This window comes from Otolemur garnettii, unplaced genomic scaffold (assembly GCF_000181295.1).
Source record: "Otolemur garnettii isolate 467f Iridium unplaced genomic scaffold, OtoGar3 scaffold00268, whole genome shotgun sequence".
In the NCBI taxonomy this organism is placed as follows: Eukaryota; Metazoa; Chordata; class Mammalia; order Primates; family Galagidae; genus Otolemur; species Otolemur garnettii.
In genome coordinates, this window is record NW_003852663.1 from 264209 (window position 1) to 284604 (window position 20396).

Here is a 20396-nt window from a genome sequence, read left to right on the forward strand (position 1 = left end):
GTGTCAGGAAGTATTTTCTATCCCAATTTCCAGGGCTATCAAAGCATATAGAGCCTTTAGTGTCTAATCCAGGCCTCCTCAAACTATGGCCCTCTGGCCACATACGGCCCACCTAGGACATTTATCCAGCCCACCGGGTGTTTTTGCCCTGCTGCCTGTCCTGCTTAGCTGACTCATCCTGGGGCCCACAGTCTGGCCCTCCAACGGTCTGAGGGACAGTGAACTGGTCCCCTGTTTAAAAAGTTTGAGGACCCCAGATCTAATCAGTGAAGGTAAGCAACCCACCCTCAAACCAATCTCTTCTTCTTTCTCATACAGACCCTGTTCTCACAAATGGAGGGAAGAAAGATGTATGTTTCTGTTATCTTTTGCCTTGGCCTGGACCAGCTGAGGCTTTAAGTCTTAGTGTGTTTGTGTAGGAGGATGGGGATGGGAGATTTCTTTCTTTTTTCGTGGCATCATAGCTCCCAGCAACCTCAAACTTTTGGGCTCAAGACATCCTCTTGCCTCAGCTTCCCAAGTAGCTAGGACTACAGGCACCCCCACAATGCCTGGCTGTTTTTCAGAGGCAGGGTATTCCTTGCTTAGGCTAGTCTGGAACTCATGATATCAAGGAATTCACCCCCTTGGCCTCTTAGAGTGCTAGGATTATAGGCATGAGCCGCCTCACATGCCTGGCAGGATGGGGGCTTTCTGACTGCTATTCATTTACCCATTCATTCAATTTATTGATTCCAACATATATTTATTAAGTAACCTACTGTGTGTTGGGCACTCAGTAAAGGGATATAATCTCCATCCTACCAGTGGCTTCCCCCAGGTCTCTCAAAGTGTTTGGAAGCTCATACTCTCTTCTCTTTAACTAGGTGACAATTAAAAGAGTAAGAGCTGGTATGGACAAGAGCAGGAGGATGACTGAGGTAGTCATTTAGGGGAGGCATGGAGGAGCTGGATTTTCTCAAATCATTCAAGGTCCATTTTGTTTCCCCTACTCGTTGAGGCTTTTGCCAAATGTAAGACCTAATAGCGGCTGAAGATGGGACATGGGACTTAGGGGCAACTGGAAGACCACCCTGGGCCCAAGACTGTACCTTGAGTACGAGTGACAATTCTAGAGCACAGTGTTTCAACCCCCAACACAGAAACTGAATCCTGGACTGCCTACCAAGGGGCCCCTGCCAGCTGCTGGCTCTGAACTTGATTTTGGCTCTGGGCTAAGTCGGCATAAGTTGAGGCCCAGGTTCCTCGCTCAGCTCAGCAGCTTGTATTGATCTCCAGGGCTCTTTTGTCTCCTCCTCCCCAGTGGAAGCCTCTCCCCCTCTTCCCTTTTCTCCCTCTGCCTGTCAGGCTCTTCCGCTTTCCTCCTCTGCTTCTAATGAATTAAAATCTCCAAGAGCCACTGCGTCTCTGGTAGTTTTACAAAACTGTCCTTGCTCTTTCTGCTTTTGCCCAATCAAGGGTATCTTTGCCTGAGATCGTAGCGGATGCTGTTAGTCCTGGTGCTATGATTGCATAGCAACACAGAGCAGCTCCGAGAGGGGAGGAGGAGGAGAAGGACAGGGAGGTGGGAGAGACAGAGGGAGAGTGTGCTGTACAGCAGCTGTCGGCATCCCTGTCTCAGGGACTTCTTTGCTGATTCACAGAGGCAGCCCAGCCCCAGCTTCCCAGCTTCCAGCTGCCGCCTGCTTCTCAGACCTGATGGAATCAGAAGGTAGGCCACAGATAAATTATTTCCAAGCCTCACCCTTGTTTGCATGGCTGAGGGGAGATAACTGGGGGGGGGGGGAGGAATGAGGGGAGAGAGAAAGAATGTGTATGTGAGAGAGCCCGCGTGCCTGCCTGCCTGTGTGTGCCTTTGGGGGAAAACTTGCATTAAAAAAATGCCCACAATGAAGTAGCTACCACTTGGATTCATAAAGATAAAAAGATGCCCGGAAATAGAAACTCAAGCTAATTTGGGCACACGTGATCTAAAAATGAATAAGAGGAAGGTTCATGGTTTGTTTCTTTGAGAAGAGAGGAGTATTATTTATTTTAGGTTCTCCATGACATGTTTTTTGTCCAAGGGTAGATTTCCTAGCAGGAGGGAAGGAAAGATGTGTGGAAAGCCCTGGCTAAAAGGGGAGGAGAGAGGAAACGCGGGACCTTGGAGCAGGTTTCCTGAACCAATGAGTATTTGGCCAGCAGACAGGACACAGGAGTTCTTCCCAGAAGTAAACGGGGCTCTGACCCAAGAACCTGAGACTGAAGGGCTCATCTCATCTCTGCATTTACTTCCTGGCTCCCTTGTTTTCCCTATTGCATTCTGCTCCGCTTCCCCTCCCCGTGGTGTTCTCCCCTGGTTTCTTTTTTGCCTCTAGTAATCAGGAGGCAGCTCTCTACTCTTGAGAGGATAGCCTGGAGTAGTTTGAAATAGGGCTTACTTCTCCTGGAGTCCAAAACCGCATCTCTTTCTGCTCTTACCTCCTTTGCCAGCATTAGGCCAAGCACCCCAGTTCAGTAAGTGGGACTGAGACTGTATGGGTAGTTAAGATTTATCTTTCCTCTAGTAAGCAGGTGGAGCCAGGCCTCACGATGTTGGGTCGAAGCAGATGGCAGGGCTGGGGTGGGGTGGCATGGGATAGAGGAGAAGGGGTGTCAGCAGCAGCTGCTGCTGGCTTCCACTGAGAGCATGGTGTGTGCTGTCCAGAAAAGAGCATACTTTTATGTTTTCTTTTGGATTATTCAAAAGAACAAAAGCCCTTAAAAGTCTCTATGCTACTTCATCTTAACTCCTGACTTTTGCAAAGAAATTCTTGTTTCTTTGCAAAAGGTAAAAGCCCTCAGGTAAATCACTTTTTTAAAAGCCACGTGGAAGCCAAAAGCCTCCGGAGATTTGCCCTTTAAGGTTTGGGTGGGGAGAGCATTCCCAGAATCTCTGGGCTTTTTAAGGAAACCTCCTAGGAAAGGTGGTGGTGGAAGTGTTAAGTATCCTCTCCCTGAAAGAAGACTAATCCCTCCTTCCCCTGGGTGGGCAGACCTCTGTCCTGTAGTCTGTCTTCCTGGAAACTATCACTGGGGGATGAAAGCACAGGAAAGAGCTCCTCCTCCTAAAAGACTTGCACTTCTGGGCATTTACCCCTAGCTAAATATCTCTGAGCCCCAGGTCAGATCACCTTTCAACTCTGCCATCATCTAAAAAGCATGGCTTGAAGCAGCAAATTTAGCAAAGGCCCCAGGCCAAATAAGGACATCATATCTGGTATGCAGCCCTCCTAATCTAGATGCTCACAAGTTTCTGATGTTGGATCTGCCACAGTGCCAAGTAGGATGGGGTCCCTCTAATGAACCCTGAGATGATAGCCTTCCCTCTAAACTTCTCAGGGATTCTCATTCAGAGGAAGCTCACTCAGTGGAAATTATACTATAAAAGTATATTCCTTCATAAAAGGGTTTTTAAACACACATCAGCAACTAAAATAGCAAGTGAGATAAATCCTTCTAGGACAGCATTTACCAAATCAATATTTTACAGAGCACCGTTCTCAGAGAATGTTAATAGATTCCGTTTTAAATAAGTGTGGAGTGTGTGTATGTGTGTGTGCGCACATGCATTCTATGCTCTGATAATGTTTTGAAAATGCTTCTTAACTGAATTCTCCTCTTGGAGAATCATAATGTGTATAAAACCCAAGAGGTTAATCAAATTGTTCTCTTTCCTGTAACTGATGAGTATCTGAGATTTTTTTTCCTGATTCCCAGCCCACTGCACCCAACTACTGCTTCTCTAGCAGGTTTCCTCCTGTGAAAATAAAGCAGATTTAAGGAATAATCTTTTAATTTCGAGGACAATGTCTGTACTTAATACATTTCTTTTAATATTTTGTTATATGCCAAAAGTATCAACTTTCGGGACGGGATTTATCAGATTCTTTTAAACAATGTGTTATAAAACATTTGGTATATTCGAAAAGGTATAAAGAATAATATAGTGAAAATAAGGATAGCCACTGCCCAGTTTGAGAAGGAAACAGCCGCAGTAGAGTTGAAACCCTCCATCTATCCTCCTATGGTTAAAGCACCTTCTCTTCCTCTGACATAATCACCACCTTGATTCAGTGTTCATTATTCCCATGCATTTATTTATCTTTTTACTACATGTGCACAGGTATTTAAACAACACATACTAGTACAGCTTTATATGTTTTTTGTCTAGTTTTTTTTTCTGTTGCTGATCGCCTTACCTTAAATATTACTGTTTTATGTGCTCTAAAAGTTTATGCCAATAGTATATTACATATATTCTTCTGCAACTTGTTTTCTTCTGTTCAATTCTATATTTGTGAAATGCATCTATGTTGTAACATGTGGCACTAGTTCACTCATTTTTTTCACTATTGTATATCCATTTGATGACTATACCACACTTTATCCATTCTGCTGTTGATGGATATTTAGACTATTTTTTAGTTTTGAGCAATCACAGTTGAGCCTATTCTGGTCATTCTTGTGTAGATATTATTTGGTGACTACTTCTACTTGGTAGATATCTAGGGTAGAATTCTTCCCCATCCCTGATGGGCTGTGTGCATCATTACCTTTGGGAGATATTGTCAAATTGCTCTTCAAAATGGTTTGCTAACTTACACTCCCACCAGCAGTGTATAAAGGTTTCAGATTTATTGCATTAATTGGCCCTCAGAACAAAATTTCTCCCTCATGGGTATGTATCTCTGATTGTTTCAGTGGAAAATAAATTTTATTTCTCAAAATTGCTTGACAACTAACTTCTTAGGAACACATTCCCTTATTTCCATTTATAAATGAGGGGGTTGGCCTAGATGATCTCGTAGGTCCTGTGGAGCTTGGCAATCTAAGTTTCTGTGATTTATTCATTAAGTGAGGCACATCTGAAAAGGAACCTTGACTTTTGGCTACATTGCAGGTATTTTTTTAGGAGCATATAACAAAGTTTGGTATCAATAAAATGTATGTCTCCGGCTCGGCGCTTATAGCTCAAGTGGCTAAGGTGCCAGCCACATACACCAGAGTTGGCGGGTTCAAATCCAGCCTGGGCCTGCCAAACAACAATGACAATTACAACCAAAAAATAGCCGAGTGTTGGGATGGGTCCCTGTAGTCCCAGCTACTTGGGAGGCTGAGGCAAGAGAATCCCTTAAGCCTAGTTGCTGTGAGCTGTGACACATCATTCTACCCAGGGCAACAACTGGAGTCTCTGTGTCAGTGACGTTCACTATCCCACTTCTAACACCACTTGTCAGGGCCCAGGACTGGCCAGGTCTCAGGCCCGGCTTAGGTAGGTTCTGGACGGGGACCGCTAAGCTACCTTGCTCAGGAACAGTTTCTCTTAGGTGCTTGAGGGTTATCTACTTTAGCTGGAGAGAAAGAAAGAGAGAGTGTCTTAGAGAGAGTAAAGCAGTCTTCTTAGTATAGCTAGATCTTAGTCTTTAGCAGAGCTTGGTAATCTTCAGCAGAGAGATGCTGTGCTGGCGTTCTGCAGGCAGGAGAGGAGACAGAGTCAGATTAAGCATGTCCGTGATAGAATGTGCAAGCTTTTTGACTGCCTTCTCCTCCAGCCTAATATAAGGCTGAGCTCGTGCCTCTCAACACCACAGGTGTAGAGACTGCCAATTCACCAATGCTCTCACCTTGCAAGCTCTCTCATGCTTGTTAGGACTAAATCTCTCTCCATGCCCTTTTCACCAAGGTGTTCCATTACAGGTATTTCCTATAACTCTCACTCCTCCTAGCCTTAAGCTATATCGGCTGCTACAGCTCTGTTAAAAAAAAAAAAAAAAAAAAAAGAACTGTATGTCTCCGGCTTAGCACCTGTAGCTCAGTGGCTAGGGTGCCAGTTACATACACTGGAGCTGGCAGGTTTGAACCCAGCCTGGGCCTGCCAAACAATAATGACAACTACAACAACAAAATAGCCAGGTGTTGTTGTGGGTGCCTTTAGTCCCAGCTATTTGGGAAGCTGAGGCAAGAGAATCACTTAAGCCCAAGAATTTGAGGTTGCTGTGAGCTGTGATGCCACCACACTCTACCAAGGGCGACATAGTCAGACTCTGTCTCAGAAAAAAAAGTGTATGTCTCCTGTCTCTTACTGCCATGCTGTCGGCTGGAAAAGCAGTGCTGTGAGAGGGAGAGCATCATATGGTATTACCCTGAACTGGGGAGAAGAATCCATAGCTCATGGGAAAGGGGGTCCCTACCCCATTGCCCTCTGTTCTTTCTAGAACTTCTCTATCTTAGAAATCTTCCTTATTGCTTGATTTCCTCTCCTGAGGATATTAAATGCTGGTTGTACCAAAAGCAAAGAATATACAATAAAAAGGAGAAACCTCCTCATAGAACTCTTCAGAAGTAATATCAGCGAACCAAAAAAGCCCAAACTTTCTGCGCATATGCACATGTAAATTTTTAAAATGTTTTTACAAAATTGGAGTTCTAGTAGACATACTATTCTGACACTTGCTTTCTTTTTACCTAAGATATATGTATCTTTGACATCTGTTCAAATCAGTGCATATAGATCTACCCCTTTCGTTTTAACAGCTACATAATATCCCATTGTGTGAATGGCTTTCATAATAGATAATATTTGCATATTTACTAAATGTTAGAAACTAGAATTAATTCCTTGCAACAAGGCTATGAGGTAGATCTTTCTGTTATCTCTGTTTTACAGATGTGGGGACTGAATTGCAGTAAGGTTAAGGAGCTTGTCCAAATCTGTGTGGATAAGAGGCAAAGCCAGGATGCAAACCAGAGTGTCCTGGCTCAGAGCCTGTGCCCTTAACGATTGTCTGTGTTGCCTCTCTGATAAATCTACTCGCCAGTCCCCTTTAGTAGACGTTTAAGTCAATTGCAGATTTTTGCCATTGCAAACAATACTGCAGTTGATGTCCTTGTCCTCTTCTGCAAGTCTTTCTGTAGCATAAGTTCCTAGACTTCTCAGTTTTTAGGTGGAAAGAGCTTATTCATTTATTAAAAAAAAAAAAAATTATTGACCTCTCAGCACTAGGGAAACTCTGAGCTTAAATTAGGAGATTTGACCAGCATGTTTTTTCTCAGATGCCCTAGAAAGGTCACTTAAGTGCTTTGCAGGGTTTGCCAGCCTGGTGCTTCCCCAGACCCCAGACTCATTGAATCCTATTTGTTCTTAATTGCTTGTGTCTTTGCCCAGGTAGTGGCACAACTGATTTGATTCTGGAGCTCCCACTTGGTGTCCCAAAGTCAAAAATCTCTACTTGCTAGGGGTCAGTGATTACAATGCCTCAGAGCCTGGGTTGTAGAATTTACAGAGGCAGAATAGTATAATGGTAAAGAACGTGCATTGTGGGACACAACTACGTGGGTATAAACCCCAGCTCCTCACCATGTATTCACATTATGACTCTGACCAAGTTACTTACTGTTTCTGTGCCTCCATTTTCTTATCCACATGATGAAGATAACAATAGTAACTACTTTGTAGGATTGTCTTGAGGATTAAATGAATTAATTATGTAGACTGCTTAGTTAATATACACAGTATATAAAACATGCAATACAGTAAGTTTTAACTGTTATTATTTATGTGGCTATGGAAAAGCTGCCACATCAATCTTTCCATAAAACAGTTGAAGACCTCTGTGGTGTTTTGGAGCAGAGAGGGGAGGGAGGAAGGAGGTAGCTATTATTTATTTATTTTTTTGGTGGGGGACAGAGTCTTACTATATCACCTTCAGTAGAGTGCTGTGGCATCATAGCTCACAGCAACCTCAAACTCTTGGGGTTAAGCAATTCTCTTACCTCAGCCTCCCAAGTAGCTGGGACTACAGGCGCCCACCACAATGTCCAGCTATTTTTTGTTGTTGTTGTTGTTGTTGCAGTTGTCATTGTTGTTTAGCAGGCCCGGGGCCAAGCTTGAACACCTCCAGCCTCAGTGTATGTGGCCAGTGCCCTACTCACTGAGCTACAGGCACCAAGCCAGAGGCAGTTGTTATTAAATAGGTAAAATGTTCACATGGTTCACAGTTCGAAAAGTACAAAAGTATATTCAATAAAAACCTGTATCTCCTATTGGCAACATGGGGCTTTCGTAGTGTGAGTAATGGTTCTGTTCCTCAACCTGAGCTGCGATTATATTGGAATTTTCTTTGTTAGAATTTAATATACTTTACACATATGCTTTATGTGCTTTTTTTTTGTACATATATCTCTCGTTTTGAAAAAGAGGGAAACTTGTGGAAAATCCCAAAGGAATGAAGGGAATTTACTCTCCTTGGTCTAATAGCCACTCAGTTCCCTTCTCCAATGGTAACAGGTTGTTTTGTATACTTCCAAAAATATTTTATTGCATATATAAGGATGTATTTTAAATATATGAACACCTTGATTTTTTTTCTTGTTTTCTTTTCACTTAAAATATATCTTAAGAGATCATTCTATATTGGCACATAAAAAGTTCTTAAAAGCCCCACTTCTCAATACCGTCACATTAGGATTAAATTTCAACATGAATTTTGGAGGGGACACATATTCAAACCATAGCACCCACATAGGGTATGAATAATTTTATCCCTTAACTTTTGTTGTTGTTGTTATATATCTTTTTTTTTTTTTTTGAGACAGTCTCACTTTGTTGCCCTCAGTAGGGTGCTGTGATATCACAGCTCACAGCAACCTTGAACTCTTTGGGCTTAAGTGATTTCTCTTGTCTCAGCCTCCCAAGTAGCTGGGACTACAGGCACCTGCCACAACACCCAGCTATTTTTAGAGACGAGGTCTTGCTCTGGCTAAGGCTGGTCTCAAATCTGTGAACTCAGGCAATCTACTCACCTTGGCCTCCCAGAGTGCTAGGATTACAGGCATGAGCCACTATGCCATTGTTATATATCTTATTTCCTACTTTTGACCAGTGGGGACAAATTCAAATTCAATTCTTTATCTCCAGTCCTTCATAGCCTCTGCAAATTAAAAAGAGGAATAGGAAAAGAATTAGTATGTGCTTGGGGTGATTGGGGGCAGGATGGAGATAAAGAGGCAAGAGAATCTTTGAGAATAATAAATAGCACTGGCCCCAGTGGCCCAGGTTCACTTGTGCCTTAGCACCTTTTTTTTTTTTTTTAATTTCGATAGGTTTAGCGGTACAAGTAGTTTTGGTTATACAGATGAATTGTGTAATGGCGAAGCCTGGGATTTTAGTGTACCTATCACCCAAATAGTGTACATTATGCCTGATGAGTGATTTTTTTTTCAGTTCTCATCCCACTCCCACCCATTTGCCCCCTTTTTGAGTCTCCAATGTCCATTATACCACTCTGTATGGTATACCTGGATACCCTGCATACTCATAGCCTAGCTTTCAATTATAAGTGAAAACATGTGGTCACTCAGGTTTGGCCATTCCTGAGTTACTTAACCTAGGATTGATGACCTCCAGTTCTATCCAAGTTGCTACAAAAGACATAATTTTGTTATTTTTTTAATTCACACCCACCATATATTTTTTATACGCTCATCCATTGTTAGGTACTTAGATTGATTCCTTATCTTTGCAATTGCGAATTGACAGTACCTTCATCTGTTAAATGAGATCATAATTCTGGCTGGGACTGCCTTAACGGGTTGTGGTTAGGATCACAAAAGACAGCATAACAGACTATACAAGCATGCTATACAAATACAGGGAATGATAGTGTTTTGGAGCATGGCAACTCTTAAGCATTAGCATTAGCAAATGAAGGCCTAGAAAGGTGAAATTACTTGAGGTCCCAATCAGGGGACCAGCAGAGGATAGTCATGCTAAGACCAGAAGGAGCTTATTCCATTTCTTTTTGTGTTGGGATTAGAAGGGCTGAATTCTCTGACTTGCTAGGTTTACCTTATTTTGTTTTGTGAACCATTGACCTGACACCAGGTTAGTAGAGAAATAAGAAGGAAGGAATTTACTCTGGAGAGAAGTGAATCTCAAGAGAAGAAAAAAGAAAGTTCATGGAAGAAGAAATACAAATGGCCACTAAAAATGTGGGGGGAAGCTAAGTATCTCTACTAATTAAGGAAATGCAAAGCAATCCTCTAGATGTCATTTTCACTCACAAAGTTGGCAAATAAAATAAGAGTGCATACTTTTGGCAAGTGTGCTCAGAAACGGGCACCTCTCCTACCTTGCTGGTGATAGTATAAAGTGATATAACTTTTTCTAGAGAAATTTAGCATATGTGTCATATGCTTAAAATCAGTTCCATACCTTTTGATTCAGAAATTCCTCCCCTTATGGAATGAATTGCCAATATGCATAAGGATGTTCACTGCAGTTTGACTTATACAATAAAAGAACCATACACATATGTCCAATTGTTAAAATGAATTGTGGTATATCCATTCAGTGGAATACTATACAATAGTGATTATAGCTAACACTTATTGAGCCATGTACTTTTACCAGACACTATGCTAAGTTATTTAAATGCATTATTAATTATAATCATTAGAATAATTCTATGAGGATGGCATTATTATTATCCCCATTTTTCAGATGATGACACTGAGGCTCAGAGATGTTGACTTGTCCTAGGCCACACTGCTAATAGGTTGAATGGTATAAATTTCACTCTCGGTTTGTCTGACACCAGAGCCTGTAGCCTTAACCACAGTGCTGTACGGTTTCCAAGCACACTTGCTAAAAGTGTGTACTCTTATTTTATTTTACCAGGCAGCTGATAGAAATCATGTTTTAGAGCAATAGCTAATGAAATTCTAAAATAACTGTGACATAATGGCAAGTGCGAAAAGCAGGATACAAAATTACAGATAGCATATGATGACAATTTTATTTTAAAAGTACATATATTATTTTCATAGAAAAACTATAAAACTTCATACCTATTAGTAATGGTGATCTCTGGGTGGTGATATTATAGATTATTTTTATTTTCATCTTTATGATTTTTTGTATTTTTTAGTTTTTTCTATAAAGAACATGTATTACTTGTGTAATCAGCAAAAGCAAAAGTATTAACATAAGAAGAGGTCTTGGCTTGTGCCTGTGGCTCAAGCAGCTAAGGCGCCAGCCACATACACCTGAGCTGGTGGGTTCAAATCCAGCCTGGGACCCACCAAACAACGACGGCTGCAACTAAAAAACAGTTGGGCATTTTGGCAGGTGCCTGTACTCCCAGCTACTTGGGATGTAGAGGCAGGAGAATCGCTTGAGCCCAGGAGTTGGAGGTTACTGTGAGCTGTGATGCTACAGCACTCTACCCAGGGTGACAGCTTGAGGCTCTTTCTCAAAAAAAAAAAAAAAAAAAAAGAAGGGGTCTGAAAGCAAGCCTTTGGTAGCCTTTATGCTTATAACATGTCTATAGCAACGACTTCATTTTGTATCTAATTCTTTTATGGTATCTGATCACAGAGGAGCCATCTTTTCAACCATTGGGGAATCTTTGGGGATGAGGAGCTATAAAACTGTGAAATCTCTAGGGACTTTTACTGCAGTGAAATATCTTTCAGACCACAAATTCTTGCACCCTTATGATCTGTAATAGTCCCCAATTTTTGGACCATGCACCTTTGAGGATGAGAGAAGGGTACTTAATGCAAGGAGTCCACAGATCTTTAAATGTATAAATGTTTTTCTCACTCTGTAAGTTCTAAAAGTATAACTACTATTGTGGGTGTGAGTGGGTGAAGTGAGGTTTTCTTTCTTTTTTTTTTTTTTAATCTTAAGAAAGGGCCCTCATGCTGAAAATGTTGGGAACCACTGGAATAGAGTCTTAAAATGGTAGCTATTTAATCATCAGCATCAGGAATAAAAGATGCTCAGTTCCTGCCCTTTGGATCAGGATTTGTGTGTATTTGCCCAGCACTAAATGAGATCACCTTTATCATTCTCATCACATTTGTGTGCATTCATTGTTAATTGGTTTGTACATCTAAAATGTGTGCTTGTATCTCTCCTTTCTAAGCTTAGCTCCTGACATCTAAAGCCAAATATATCTCAAGCATAGCTTATTATGTAACACTGCCCTCACCCCCTACCACACGAAATTGCTCTCCTGTCTTCCCTCTCTTGCTGTTGGCAACATTATCTACCCAGCTCCCAAATTAGAAACTTTTGACTCTTCTACTTCCCTCTCCCTTCACATCCAATTGATCACCAAGCCCAATATATTTTACCTCTCCAGTATACCTCAAAACTATACTGTCTGCGCCAGCCTCACTCTAGCTGCCTGCCTATTATAACAGATTCTCAATGGGTTCTTCCCCTAAGAGACTCACTCCAATAAGGCAGGTTGAGGGCTCTTTCTGAAATGCAAATCTGGTCATGTTACTCCCTTGCTTAAAACCTTCTGTGCCTCCCCCACTATCTGCCAGATAAAGCCTGAAATCCTCTGCTTGTCATTCAAGGCATGGCCCAGTCTGGCCACAGCCTCATTTTCCAGCCTCATCTCCTGCTACTCCCAACAAGGCACCTACCTGGTACTCTGGTCACGCCTAACACACCATACATTTTATTTTGTGATGTTTGGAATGTACTTTTCTGTTTTATCTTCTCTGCCAAATAACAATCCTTTCTCTTTTCTGAGTCACCTCAAGCACATTTCCTTGGGGGGAGACTTTTCTGGACATGACCAGACAGAACTCACCTTTCCCTCATCTGTCTCTTCACTCTAGACTGTAAATACTTCTATTATTAATGTAAATAATACTTTATGGCCTTTATTTTCTCCATGTTTGTTCTTTCTGTGTGTGACCTCCTCAGGGGCAGGCCCCATGCCGTTTTCATTTTGGTGCCTTTTAAACTCTAGCCATACTGAGTACACTGTTCTCTGAACATGTTATGCCTTTTTGTGGCATCCACCGTTGCACAGGTAGGTCAGACTTCCAAGACTGCCATTCATCCTTTAAGAATCATCTCAAATGTGGTCTCTCTGAAGTCTGTGCCCATTCTCAGGTAGAGTTAGCTGTTTCCCTACTCTGTGCTCCCTTAACCTTGTGGCCAAATCTTAATTATAGCATTTGCCACATAAGCATTTTAAATCTCAGCTCATATGACTGCCTCCCCTATCCATCTATCACTCCCACCCCCAGGCTATAAAATCTCAGATAGCAATTCATCTTGGGTCTTTAGCAGAAAGCACTATAGGTAAACAATAAATACTTACCAATACTTAAATAAGGGCCCTTTGAGGTACATGATGGCCTGGGTAGGTCAACAGATTTTGAATACTTATTTACATAATCGATCCAGGCACCTCTGGGTAGATGCTAGATTCGTGGGCCTTTTCTAGATCTTGATTCTAAATCTCTTCTTGATACTCTTCCAGGTGCTTAATGCTCAACAGTCAGTGCACTGCCCATCCTCACCCCCCATGAGCCTTGGTTCTGATGCAACCTATGGTCATGCAGGGATGCCCTTATACCCTCCCACGATGTCATGAGTGGCGGGCAGCTGACCAGTTCCATCACAGCAGCAGCCTCCGAGGCACCTGCCCCCAGGCTCAGGTAAGATTATGATAGTAAAGGAAAGACGAGGGATCTGTGTGTCCTTTGGGTGCCAATGCTTCCTAAAGCTCAGGGGCACTCTCCATATACATGAAACTCCTTGGAGAGTACAGGGCATCCTTCAGGCCCATCACTTACCACCCATGAGGCCTTTTATGGGGAGCACAGGGCAAGGAAGGGTGTTAGGCTAGGCAAGCCAAAGGACCCACTGTGGCAGAGGAAAGCTGGTTCCATGTTAACTTTCTAAGGGTTACAGGTCTAAAGAGGTCCCAGACCAGTGTGATCTTTCAGGGCATGGTCTAGGTAGGACAAGGCAGGACCTTCCCTTGCTGTGGCTTCTCCTTGGAGTACCTCACACATTCTGCATGGATCTCTTTCCTGTTGTCGGCTCTTCCTCTAAAGTTCCCAGTCTTCCTCACAGCTCCTAGCTTGGCCTCACTTAGAATTCCCTGAGCTTCCTACCTGCCTTTCAGCTCTCTCTTCTCTCTGAGGCATTCCACGGTGGTGGTGTGTGTGTTTGCCTGCGTATGTCAGTAGGTGGGTAGAGGATGTGTGAGAGTCAGTAATCTAGAGAGGATGTCCCTCTTTCCTGACAATGAGGGAGGTCAGGGAAAGTTGACTAGAGAAGGGAGACACATAAGCATACTTTGGATTGTACTACAATGCTTTGGGGTCCAGAGGCTTTGGGTGTGTGAGAAGTGCTATGTCTCTTGAAGTCTCACAGATAGGCTGCAGTGCTGAGTCACTTCTAGAGGAGCATGCAGCAGCTGAGCATACAGGGTGAAGAGAGGGAGGGAGAAAGGCAGTGGGGACAGAGAATGTGGATGCTGCGAAGGTCTTTTGGGGGAGAAGAATGAGGGAAAGTTAAGGTCTAGAGAGGCAAGAGTGTCAGGTCCTCTTGAGTTATTTTCCCACATCTAACCAGAGAGAATTGCTGCCTCTAACATAAGCCAGGATCAACTGAGAGTCCCCAAGTAATGTACTCCTTCCCTAGAGTGGGACTTTCACTGGGTCAATGGACTGAAAAGCCTGAGTCCTTCCAAAAGGCTTGCCCTGCTCATTGTCCACCCCCTCCAAGCTTCACCACCTAGGCAGGGGGACCTGAGGGCTTCATTTTATGACTGTGAAATGGTATGACCCAAATCCTCTCCTCTGCCATGGACCAGTTTCTCTTCTTTCCTCTGGCCTTTGTCTCAATGGCTCAAGGGATGGGTAGAGAGGTCCTTATTGAGAGCTGTGTGAGAAGAAAGTATCTTGGCCACAGAAGTGAGAAGTAGAGGGCAATTGATAGAGAGAGGGAAAAAAAATGATTACTATTCATTTTTTGTTTGTTTCTTTGAGACAAGGTGTTGCTTTGTTGCCTGGACTAGAACACAGTGGCGTCATCATAGCTCACTAATACCTGAGTTTGAGCAATCTTCCTGTCTCATCCTCCTGAGTAGCTGGGACTACAGGCAGGCACTAACAACCCAGCTAATTTTTTTCTTTTTTTTCTGTAGAGACAGGGTCCCATCTTCTTCACACTGGTCTTGAACTCCTGAGCTCAAGCGATCCTCCTAGCTTGCTCTCCCAAAGTGCTAGGATTATAAGCATGAGCCACGACACCCAGACAATTACTATTTGTTATTTACCTATTGTGTGCCTGGCTCTGCTAGGTGGGACTTGAGAGTATGCAAGGGAACTAGTAGAGGGAGAACAGGGCAATGGGGAATAGGACAGGAGCCAAGCGAGGGTTTAGGAAACTAAGAAGGCTGGAGAGAATGAAAGGATTATGTGGGTAGAGCTCAGCTCATTGTGGGTGCCTTCCCCCAGAGCCAGGACAGCTTGTCTGTGGCTGGGTCAATAAGGGACCATTTCTAACTCTGGGGCATTCTCAGTCTAGTGGACTCTGAGACTGGCTTAAGCCCAATTATCTTAGCACAAGGGAAACTGTAGCCCCAAGCTATAGGCACTCCCTGCTGGTAGGAGCCTGCCATCCCCTACCATCTCCCAGCCAGCCCAGTTAGCTCCACCCCAGACCCCCAGAAAGGGTCAGGCAGCTGTTCCAACTATTCCTGTAGGTGGGCCTCAGCATGGAAACAATGTAGAACTGTGGAGAGCCCAGAAGACTCTGTGGGAGATAAATGAGGATGGGAACAGAACTCTTTTTGGTCAAAATGAAGTGTTTTCCCTCCGTGCTGAGGGGTGGGGGCCCAGCTTGGGAATGTTAACCTTTCTATGGGAAAGTCTGCTACAGAAGGAAAGTGGCTGCTTCCAGGAGGCGGCTCTTCCCTGTGGGCCAGTGGCTTATAAGAAAGGGCTTCCCCCACCCCCTGCCCAGCGTAACACTGGTGGGGCAGGGGAGCCCCCCTGGCACTGGTTCCCTGTGTGGAGCTACTGCTTCCATAGTTCCCTCTCTCTTTCCTGGAGAGGTCCAAGGGGATGCCTGTAGACCAGCGGTTCTCAACGTGTGGGTGGCAACCCACAGGAACTGTATTAAAGAGCCACAGCATTAGGAAGGTTGAGAACCATTGCTGTAGACCATCCATTTCTGTCTGGCCTCAGGTACAGCAAGCGGTCTGAGGGCTATGGCTCTGCCTCCACTCCTCTCTCTGCCTCTTAAGGCAGGGCAGAGCACGCCCTTATTTCACAGTGGGCTCCAGTGAATTTCCTAGGTCCTTCACCCATCCAACGATAATCAAATTCAGAGGGATTCTGCTGTCCTGGCTTCCTGATGCCGCCGTCCTATGGCTCTCTCCCGACACGTGTCACACAAATTCCTCACGACCTCTGAGTAGGCTTACTTAGTGGGGGACAGGGTTTATTTCCCAAGCTCATTCTCCTGCCAGACCTTGGGAAAATTGCTTACCAGAGGTTTGTCACCAAAGTGGTCTGATCCTTTTTTCCACCTCAGGGAAAGGGTGGGCTCAGAGGCAGAGTGAGCTCTTTGTGTCTTCAATGGAAAGGGAAAATAAATCAAAAGAAGCTACTCTCTGCCTGCCCCTCCTCAGCACCATGGAATGCCCAGTCCCACTCCTGCCAGCCTTTCCAGCCTGGGAGGGCCATCCCGGCCCCGGTGTGGCGGGCCCAGTTGGGAGTGAGCCGGAATTCCCCACGGACAAAGCGCTGATTCACCGGCTGGGCCCTGACGTAGCCGCCCCCTCCAGATTCCTGGGGGGTCAGTAAACAAACAGGGTGACAGCTCCCGCCTCCTGGCCTGGCTCAGCTCCACCTGCCTCCTAAGTGGACTTGCTTAGCGCTTGTTGGGACTCTGCCTGCCTGTGGCTCACCAAGCACTCACTGGGTCTGGATTCCTGCTGAGGGATAATCATGGAGCTGCCAGATCCTGCCACAGACCCCCCAGGCAGCACAGGTAGGGTCAGTGCATGGGGTGCAGGGTGGCTGAGTTTTGAACTGCATTCCCTCAATTCCTTTTCACCCTCCTGTGAGCTCTGGTTTTGATGGGACGATGAATTTCCTAAATTGCTTGGAGAGTCTTATGTGGGGAGGAAATATGTTTTTGGGGGGGATGCCTCAAGAGTCTCAGCCACTAACTAGCAAGTTTGTTTTCTTTTCGAAGGAAGACAGGTGGGTAGACAGGTCGGCTACTGTGTGAGTCTCCCTAGGCTGGCGTGGAGCAGCCTGGACTGAGATTTCTTCCTCTAGTTTCCCATCCCTCTACCTGCTCCTGCCCCCTTCCTGGGCAGTTCTGGCTCTGTGCTATAGGTAGCTACCTTCCTTAGAGCTATTCACATAACTTCCATTCCTCTAAACCCACAGTTCCCCCATAAGACCTTACCAGTGCTCAAGAAACCAAACAATGGACTTTGAACCTGAAGGTCTAAGGCTAGACTTTGGCAGGCTCCATGGCTTGACCTGTTGACTGCCAGCTCTGTTTAGTGTCCTTTGCACATCTTCATGAGCAATACTCTTTAGGACTATGTCCAGGCTTCCTGACTGGTGGGAAGTGCAGGTAGGAAAGGCAGGCAGGAGACATAAAGGCTGAAATCCATTTGGGAAGTAGGACACCTACTACTAATAGTTCTTGCTGGCTGGTCCACTTCCTCTCTGAATCTTTATGAGGCAGCTCCTCAGCTTTCTTTTTTTAGGAAGTTGCGCAAACTGTGGGACCCTAAAGTACAAGCCTATAGTTTACCTGGAATGCTATAGATGCCCACCACTTGGGCAGTTCTGAGCAGCTTCTTGCCTAACATGAGTACTTCCAGGTCCCCATCTGGGCAGTGGTCCTGGCAGAATTCATGATAATAAAAGTAATAATAGTAGACAGCAGTCTATGCCATTGGCCTGTATCAGAAGAACTGACAATGCATGGAGCCTTTCTTCGTTTCACCCCCTGAAGGAACACACACACACACACTCGGACTTCTGAACCCTGGAACCAGCCTTTCTCTCCCCTTGTTCACACTTGTTTCACTATTAGCTTGGTGCTGACCAGGGCATGGCTCACTCTGGGAATCACGGGATGTCTGTTTCTGTCCAGGTTAGAGCTGCCATCACCACCCCTACGCCTCCTCAGGATGGTGCTGGGGTTCCCTGCCTAAGCCTAAAGCTGTTGAACAGGTCTGTTGGTGCCACTGGACCCTTAGAGCCACCAGCCATGAATCTGTGTTGGAATGAAATCAAAAAGAAGTCTCACAACCTCCGGTAAGGCCTGGCCCCTAGAAACAGGTGCCTTAGCGAATCAGCCTGGATGCCGTGGTGGGCTCCTTTTGCCACAGCAGCTTGTTATTCTCTTCTCCGTCTATGTGTCCCCCTTCCTTCAGCCCCACCGCCTACTTCTCCCTTTCCTACTCTGGCACTGTGGAACTGTGTTAGAAGTCAGGATATTTGTATTTGATCCTCAGTTTTAAGCAGTTGCATCACCTTCGATAAGTTGAGGTCTCAGAATTGTAGCTTCCATTTTAATAAAAAATGAGTGGAGGAGTAATTCTTATCACTGTGTAGTCCCAAGGATTCGATTAAGATGTGGAAATGCTTTCAAAACTTAAAAGTGCAAATGAGGGAAAGAATTACTCCCTCCTTCTCTTCCTCTCATAGCTGTCTTCCATCTTGGTAGGTCTCATCCATTTGCTTTCCCATCCTTTCATGCCCTCCACTCCCATCCATGAGTTATCAGCCCACCCATTCCTCTCTAGACTAAGGGCAACTCAGTAAGAGCTTGAAGGCAATTTCTATCTCAGTTTTTTCCCTTTGCTCTACCCCCCTGTGTATGTCTGCCACTTTTCCTCCCCACCCCATATCCTCAAAGCCTAAACTCCTGGTGGGTTCTTGTGGGGGTTGAGGCCATGTGGAGAAGTTGAAAGAATGTAGGCTTTGGAGTCAGATAAACGGAGGCAAAAATCATAACTCTATCAGTAACTTGACTATGTGACCTTTGGAAAACGACTTAACCTCCCTGGGGAATAGGGAGGGAATACCTACCCCTTAAGGTTGTTATTAGAATTAGCTGAACCAATAATTTAGGTAAAGCGCTTGGCCCAGGTGGTGGAGAGGCAATGAGTAAAGACAGTTATTATTTTCAGCTAAGGGAATGGGCTCAATGGCTGCACACAGCATTGGCCAGCCTCCATCTTCCTATCCATTGGACATCAGTTAATAGTTCATTTGGAGGGCGGGAGGAGGCAGAGATGATTATATAGTAGAGACCTTTCTGCTTTTCTATCTCAAACCTCTAGCCAATGTTTCAGTCATCCTTTCAGTCCCCTTAGCTGTTTATATTTGTACGCAACCTGCACATGTTTGTGCCCACACTCAGCCACCCAACCTACTCTTTCTGATTATCACATCCTCTACTGCTCACAGGAGAGGCTCAGAGGAGCCTCTGTGATGAGTAGTTTGGCGTGACTTGAATTCTGCCAGGGCAAGAGGGGAACCAGATGGTTGTCACCCTTAACGTCCTTGATCAGTTTCTGACCTTCCCTGGTTTGCTGTTTGGCATGCAACGGAAGTAACTGAGGTCCACAAGTGGCATTTTAAGCCATTTAAGTTTGGAATGCCTCCCTACCCAGGGTTCTGCCCATTGGTTTTACTACTGTACTCCGTGTGGAGGTACTTGGGGAGCCTCTGTGGGTGGGCAAGACGGAGGGCTCCAGGCCTTCTCCCACTTCAGAAAGAGAAATTCCTTTTGAATCCATTTTCTACATTAAAGTTTCACATAAGTGTTTGTTTTGGGGGAAAAATGTTTTGCCATTCATCTTAAAAAGAAGATTGAACGTCACTGATCTTCCCATTGTGTGCAGTGCTCGCTTAGAGGCCTTCTCCGACCACAGTGGAAAGGTTCAGCTGCCACTTCAAGAGATTATTGACTGGCTCAGCCAAAAAGATGAGGAGTTGTCAGCTCAGCTGCCCCTACAGGGGGATGTGGCCCTGGTGCAACAGGAGAAGGAGACACATGCGGTAGGTTAGAATCCTGGATACTGTGGTGCGTAGCCTCTCAGCTGGGAAGGAATCCCTTCTGCGATACCCTCACAGACAGGCACCCCTCTCTGCATAGACACATTAAGTAATAGGAAGCTGTATGCAGTCCTACCGGTCTGTGAATAGCATGCCATGGACTAAATCTTTCCTTCTACCCCTCCCATCAAGTTCTGGCCTCCCTTAAGATCCTTTTCTGTTTTTTAATGAGGGACACAGGGAAATGAATGCTAAACAACAACAACAACAAAAGCAGGATACAAAACTGTATGCAGGTAGATCTCAGTTGTATAAAAATAGGGTGGCACCTGTGGCTCAGTGGGTAGGGCACTGGCCCCATATACTGAGAGCGGCAGGTTCAAACCTGGCCCCAGCCAAACTGCAACAAAAAAATAGCCAGGTGTTGTGGCGGGTGCCTATAGTCCCAGCTACTTGGGAGGCTGAGGCAAGAGAATTGCATAAGCCCAAGAGTTTGAGGTTGCTGTGAG

General features: G+C 44.7%; 1 protein-coding gene across 2 annotated transcripts in view; it reads left to right on the plus strand.

Annotated features, from left to right (window-relative positions):
- The first annotated feature begins 1559 nt into the window (after positions 1–1559).
- Positions 1560–20396, plus strand: part of DRP2 (dystrophin related protein 2) — a 43705-nt gene continuing 24868 nt past the window's right edge. The window contains exons 1-5 of one of the 2 annotated variants that reach the window (XM_003802959.3): positions 1560–1711; positions 6559–6661; positions 13317–13494; positions 17975–18138; positions 19734–19890. In XM_003802959.3, the coding sequence (XP_003803007.1) occupies positions 13378–13494; positions 17975–18138; positions 19734–19890 (438 nt within the window). In that variant the 5' untranslated portion in view covers positions 1560–1711; positions 6559–6661; positions 13317–13377. The remainder of the gene's footprint in view (positions 1712–6558; positions 6662–13316; positions 13495–17974; positions 18139–19733; positions 19891–20396) is intronic. The other variant, XM_012813495.1, reaches the window with a different exon arrangement.